General features: G+C 37.1%; 1 protein-coding gene across 1 annotated transcript in view; it reads right to left on the reverse strand.

The window, feature by feature from the left end:
- Positions 1-2178: 2178 nt before the first annotated feature.
- RPGR (retinitis pigmentosa GTPase regulator) overlaps positions 2179-7333 on the reverse strand; it is a gene marked incomplete at both ends in the record, with an annotated part of 40061 nt that continues 34906 nt past the window's right edge. The window contains 3 exons of the mRNA XM_010084925.1: positions 2179-3315; positions 3520-3897; positions 5574-5639. Of these exons, the coding sequence (XP_010083227.1) occupies positions 2179-3315; positions 3520-3897; positions 5574-5639 (1581 nt within the window). The remainder of the gene's footprint in view (positions 3316-3519; positions 3898-5573; positions 5640-7333) is intronic.

Raw genomic sequence — 7333 nt, forward strand, 5'->3', positions numbered from 1 at the left:
TATAAAAATACTTTTCAATATTACTCTAAGTTTAATCACAGTACCATTCTAATCTTTTATTAAGAAACACAGCTTAGCTCCTCTTAGTTTCAAAAGTAAATATTTTCACAGCAGTTCAGTGATAACGCAGCACTTTTGCTAAATACTCAAGGACTCCATTGTTACAGAGACCTGTTTTATTGGGAAGTGCATTTAACTGTTAGAATATTCCACTCTATCAGAATATGTTGATACTTACCCTTTTCCAAAGACTTACACATGCTGATGTCAAGACAATGTATTCCAGAAAATCCCGAAGCTTGAAACAAATTTTGCAGGGACAAAATACAGTCACTGGACTAACTTTTTGTTATAGTTAGGCACACGGCACATGATTGAAAGTGATCTTACCTTCAAATAGAGTACATGAAAGGGGTAACTAAGGCAGGAAGGATCAAAGTGGACTAGAATCTACTGGCAAGGTACTAATCTTTTAGAAAATAAATTCTGGAGACATTGTGTGAAAGATAGTTTAATGCCCGTATCTTACAAAACAACATTAAAAATGTTTTATAATATCAACATAAGTATTGATTCCACTAACATTTTTATTGAATGACATTTACTCATTTGAACTCCTTTCTTCTCCTGCCCTCATTCTCAAATAGGATTTAAATAACTATTTTTCTAGAGAATGTCAATACTGAGATCTGTTTACAAAAATTTCTCAGACCACCTATTAGCACAGTATTTAAGTAATAATGCTGTATGATGAGTTCCTATCCCTTCTTTTGCCAGTTCAACCACTAATTGTTGAAACAGTAATGCAATATCTTACAAAAATAATTTGCAAGATTTGTTTGTGTATTTTAAGGAAACTCCAGAAGTATTAACATACTTTGTCTTTTCTGAAAAGAACTCAGCCTTTCATGCCACTTATCTGGCTTCTTGGTTTACTACATTGTCCTCTTTTCAGAGATTGCAGATGTGATTTTTGGGAGGGTAAACCACATCTCTTCCAACGAGAGGCTCACACTCTGATCCTGAAAACATATATACACTTCACACTGTGACAAAATATATTCCCCTCTTTGAGAACCTTAGATGACTAATGTAATGAAGTCTTCTGTAGGCAGATACAGAATCTTTAGTGTATTGCACAGTATAAAGAAGTATAAAACAAATAACGTTTTACGGGTGTGTATTTTCAAATTCTTAATTATATCTAATCACCAAATGTGATAGTCAAAATTATCCTTAAACAAATGCATTCTGATTCTAATGCCATCTAGGTCAGATTCTGAGACTTGTGTTTGTCTTTCTGCACGTAGTTGTGTGCTGACACCTAAATAAGAAGTCAACCTTAAGACCTTTGAAAAAGCTCAGGCCACCATTTGGCCAGGCCTACATTTCCATTTACCTCCCATCTGCTGATTCATGTCAACCTGGCAACTTGTCCCTTCTCTAATTTACGCTGTGTACTCAAACATTTTACCAATATATGAACAAAAGAAAAGTAGGGGGAATGAATATGGAGTGACACCAAAATTTAAAAATACGTAACTTTGTTAAGTTACTGACACTCCTTTCATATAAGGCACATTAACAAGTAAGCTATGCTGCAACTAAAATTGATGTGTTACCTTAAGAAATCTGATTCAAAAGCAAAGAAGATTACACTGTTACAATGTATAATTCATGTTGTCAGCATGAATAATTTAATTAACAGGCAAACACATTTTGCCTCCTCGGCAATTATTATTTTAAACCTGTGTCATACATGATAAAGATGATTGTGTAAATGACTCTATCAACAATTTATATTATTTCTCTCATAAAAGCTTCCCAAATCTAGACATTTTCTTCAGTCTTTTTCAAGAAATTGGCACTTAAATATATGCATAAGAATATATTCTGACTACATTAACATTTTATTTTAAGTAATAAAAATCAGTCTGCCATAGTTCCAAAGTTTTCTGAATAGGCTTCAAAATGCATCTCCATTAGTGTAAGCTACTTTAGTGTTAAATAATGAGGTAGCACATTATTCCAAAATTGTTCTGAATTATGTAAACCGTTTGCTACATGCTGTTTGTACTTCATTTTTTGTTTAGAGCTGTTTGGTAAAGCAGTACTTTCTGTCTTCTCCAGCTTGCTGGTTTTGCTTTTCTTTTGTGGAAGCTTATTACTATATTTTTTTCTTTTACCTTTTGCTTTTTCCTCTTCCTCTCCTTCTTCCTCCTTTCCCTCATCCTCTGCTTCCTCCTCTCCTGCATCCCCTTCCTCCTCTTCTCCCTCTTCCCCTTCTTGTTCCTCCTCTCCCTCTTCCCCTTTTTCTTCTTCTCCCTCTTCCCCTTCTTCTTCCTCCTCTCCCTCTTCCCCTTTTTCTTCTCCCTCTTCTTCCTCCTCCTCTCCCTCTTCCCCTTTTTCTTCTCCCTCTTCCCCTTCTTCTTCCTCCTCTCCCTCTTCCCCTTTTTCTTCTTCTCTGTCTTCCCCTTCTTCTTCCTCCTCTCCCTCTTCCCCTTTCTCTTCTTCTTCCTCCTCTCCCTCTTCCCCGTGTTCTTCTTCTCCCTCTTCCCCTTCTTCTTCCTCCCCTCCCTCTTCCTCCTCTCCCTCTTCCCCTTTTTCTTCTTCTCCATCTTCCCCTTCTTCTTCCTCCTCTCCTTCTTCCCCTGGTTCTTCTCCTCCCTCTTCCCCTTCTTCTTCCTTCCCTCCCTCTTCCTCCTCTCTCTCTTCTTCTTCCACTCCTTCTTGTCCCTCATCTTCAACTCCCTCTTCTCTCTCTTCTTCCTCCCCTACTTCCTCATCTTCTTCCACCCCTTCTCCCTCTTCATCATCTTCTTCTCCTTCCTCTTCTTCCCTTTTCTCTTCTTCATTTTCCCACTCTTCTTCTTCCCTGTTCTCATCTTCTTCCCCCTCCTCCCCTTCTGCTTCTGCCTCTGGTCCCTCCTCTTCCTCATCTTCTCTTTCCACTTTCACTTCATCCCCCACCCCTTCTCCTTCTTCTTCCATTCCATCCTCCCATACCTCCTTAGTCCTCCTATTTGCATCTTCCTCTTCTTCAGATACCTCTTCTTCCCCCCCTGCCAATGATTCTTCTAACTCTTCCTCTTCACCCTCTTTGTCTTTTTCATTCTCCCTTTCTTTGTTCTCTTCTTCATCTTCCTTTTCTTCTTCTCCTTCTTCTTCTGCCTCCACCTCTTTTTCTTCCTTCTCCTCTCTGTCTTCACCTCCTTCCTCACTCTCATCTCCTCCCTCACTTTCAACCTGTTCCTCCTTTTCTTTTTCAGGGTCTTCCTCTTTTTCATACTCTTCCTCCTCCATATTCTCCTTTTCTCCCTCACTCAGCATTTCTTCTTCTTCCATCAACCTCCCTTCCTCATCTCCTTGCTCTTTGCCAACTTCCTGATTCGTGTCTTCAGTGTCTTCTCCACCCTCATTCTCACTGTCTCTTTCAGCCTGTGATTGCTCTCTTTCATTTTCATTATCTTTTTCCTCTTCATCTTTTTCTACTGAAACTTCATCTCTGTCTTTTTTAACCTCACTCTCTTCTTCCTCCTCTAGTTCACCTTCACTGTCAACCCTTTCATCTAGTTTTTCTTTTTCACTTTCACACTTTTCACTGCCTTCACTCTCCTGCTCTTCATTAGATTCCTTCTCCTTAATTTCTAACTGCCTGTCTTCATCAGATTTAGCTTCAGAGTTAGTTTCTTCCTCATTAAGGCTTTTTATATCAGCCTCCTCTACATGTTCTTTCTCATTGTTTGTAGCTTGCATCTCCTCAATCTCACTATCTTCTTTTTCTAAGTCTAAATCTTTCACTTTTTCTATTGCTTTCATTGCCTTCAACTTTCCCTTCGTAGCAGTCCTCTTCTTCCCTGCTCTTAAGTACATATTTTGCAAGATCATTACTACTTTCTTCAGTTGAAAATGATGACATAGTTAGAGCCACTTGTTTCAAAAACTGATCCTTTTTTTTAAATCCTCTCTGCTTTTCACTACTTTCTTCTCCTCTGGTGCATATTCTTTCACATTTATCAGATTTTTCAACAACATCCTTTATTTTGTTTTCACTTTCTACTGCTTCTTTACTTCCTTGCTTTTTAACAGGATTGTATTTTTGTACAATTAATGAATCAGTCTGGGCCCCATCCCTGGACGCAGAAGGAAGTACATTTATATTAAGGGATTGCTTAGATCTAACAGCTTTTGACTTTTTATTGGAAGAATTTGTTTCTTCAGTCAGAATTTGTTTTTCAGTGGGAAGATTGTAAGTGGCATCCTCTTCGACAAAATGAGGATTTCCCGCAGATTCTTTTTCCCTCTTCACTAATCTGCATTTGTCCCTAGTAATTTGTTGAACACCACTTTTCAAAATACTAACATTTTGTGCATGCTCAGATTTACCTTTCATTGTATTTTTTTTGGCCACAGGCTTCCCTACAAAGGCACTACTTTTTTCTAAATCCTGTCCTGGTGACTCTGAAAGTGAAGACTGCTTTTGTAAAGAGCCAGAATCCTTGTTTTTCAGCCCACCCTTACCATCTCTTTTCAGTTTCACATTTTTTTTGTTCTTCTATTCCACATGAGAAGCAGAAAATTAAAAAGAAAGAAGGAAAGCATTAAGGAAAAATGACAGCAAAAGAAAAGGGTTACAAAAACATCTGAACAAGAAAAGAAACAATTTGTGTGGGGAGACTAAAAGATAGCATAAAAGGTAGAGTATTTCACATGAAATGAATTTACAAGTGCACATATTAGAAGAATGTAACATTCTTTTGATGGTAAGCATACTACACTTATTTCACTATCCAAGCACTCAAAGTGAATGCAACAAGAACTGCGTAGCCAGTATCATGCCCCATAAGCTAGAGCACACAGAATGCATGAGGCTGTGCGAAGAGAAGGAAAGAACTACAATTTTCTTACACCTTCCTCCACCTTTCCCCTTGGGAAATCTTCTGATGCACTCACTGTTATGCTCTTTCTAATAAGTTTGAAAATCTGTTGTCCTTCTGCTTTCAATTTTACACTTATTTAACAAATTCTGCAGAATAATTTTTAAAAGATAAAATAAAATTATAATGAAATATACCAAAATGCTGAAATGCTGGGATCACTTTAGGAGTGAAATAGAAAGATGATACAAAAGTATTTTAATGTCATAATTAAAACCAGTATTATTGTTCCTTTAAATATACGCCATGGTGAATATCTGTAAATAAAACCTTTACTTACATTGTGTCCCAAAATTTGATTAAAATATTTTAAAATTTTAATATCAACAAACCAGTAGAAATGTATGTTATCAGCTTAAGTTACAAAGTGTTTATGATAGCCTCTTGCTCCTTAAACTGGTAAAGTATTATACACTCTCATCTCAAACTATGCTGGATATGAGGAGTTCTATGTGCCTGCACAAATTCTCTCTGACATCAGTCAGCTTCTTAGAATTTTACCTCGTGGATATTCAGCAAATTAGCAAGAGGAGGCCTATAAAATTTGCCTAGCTTTTTTAAATACAAGGATAATACTAGATTTATAGATCTTTTTAAACATCAGTATAAGTATACATATATAATTAGTTACAGTACCTTTTGCTTTTGGAGTGGTGATAATTCTAAGGCCCGGTCACTGGGATTCAACTTCATCACATGTGTCTGCAAAAAATAAGATCTCTCTTAAAAAATTAAATGTAAATAATACAGAAAGCAGCATCAAAGCCTAATTCTACTAAACAGAGCTACTATATGAACATTTTAATATTTTTGCACAGTCAGATTGAGACAAATCTGTACTGTTACTCAACTCACCTATTTCACTTCCACTGCCTCATTTACTGCTTATAAAGACAGTGAATGGCAACCAGCTTAGACATCAACATATAAACTGTCTGTAGAGACTGAAAGCTACATGCCCTCTCTTACAGCCCACAAGCACATTTTAGATACACCTACCACTCACCACGAAGTTGTGGCTACAAATGTACACCTTACCCCCTTATTATCACAACCTTCAATTTAACATCTGGTTTGATATTACAGCCTTGAAAGAACATGTTCAAAGAAACATTACGTAGCAGAAATTTTCATTGGAATCTAATGCCTTTATATTTATCCAGGAACTTTGCTGACACAAGCTGTCCCAGAGATACAGTGAATGAGCTCATCTTCTAGATGCTAGCTACATGTTGTCCTGAACAGCTCTTCTGTCTTTCTGGGCAGCAAAACCAGGATATAATCCTTCTGGGGAAATCGGGATAGCAAATTGCTTGAACAGCTACAGCCACAATGTTCTTGTGCTTTTTGACACTAGGGCCCTCAAGCTTGAACAACTCTGGCTTCCTTTAGTAGAACCTATCTAATGATCCATGCACATTCGAGGTTTACAGTTTTGTACATTTTGTATATATTTTTGTATAACAAATTCCCAGTAATGGATTTTAGAGCCAGATTTATTTATTTTTCTTAGTCAAGAACCACTTTGTTTCAAAATTGATAACTACCCACGTTAATTTTAGTGTTCTCAAAGTTCCTCTCTAGGCCAATTGATCATTGTTTACTGGGTCTGAGGCACACATTTAGTTGGGAACTGGAGCTCTTTTTATGAACTGGAACAATTACTTTGAAATTCCCTGAGGATTTTACCTCTTAGGGTACACTGCTCTAGCTATAAATTCCGAAAGAATTACACCTATAGCAGGAAAACGCCTAAGGGAATTCTGTAGAAATAAGCAAACCAGTCATCCATACTACACTTTTTTATGCATGATGCATTATATTGTTTGAGAAAATCAGATCTATTCAGTGGACAGGGTTATCTGTAAGGTGTAATGATACCCTCAAATTTTGTGCCACTACGAGATAATCATTCTAGTTCTTTGCGACAAAGAATAATAACTATTATGAGTGTCTCTCTCCTACTTGGAATACAGGTCTTTGTCAAGCCTTCTTTCTTGTGCTTTTCTCATTTCCTTTCACAGACAGAAAAAGTATAGCCTCAGCTTAACCTCTTACTACCTCAGGACTAGTCCCGGTATTCCCTGAGAACTCTACCTTGGATCCTGAGATATTGTGGCAAAGTTTGCACTAAAAAAAAAGATTAAAAAGTGGAAAAAAACTGTTGGGTTTGTTTTTGGTTTTTTTTTTTTTTTTATGGGGGGAGGTACCAAAGTTGGAACATTTTGTTTTATCCAAAAAACTATAATGAAATTTTACTGTTGTCCCCAAACTGAAGTGTTGCAGGATCATTCTATTTATTTCAATCAACTGCCTTTTCTCAAGCATCCAGGAACAGCTTCTAATTTAAACTGCTCCTCCACCCCTTTTTTCTCTTTTTTTCTTCCCCCCCCCCC

This window comes from Pterocles gutturalis, unplaced genomic scaffold (genome assembly GCF_000699245.1).
Source record: "Pterocles gutturalis isolate BGI_N339 unplaced genomic scaffold, ASM69924v1 scaffold19815, whole genome shotgun sequence".
Taxonomy (NCBI): Eukaryota; Metazoa; Chordata; class Aves; order Pterocliformes; family Pteroclidae; genus Pterocles; species Pterocles gutturalis.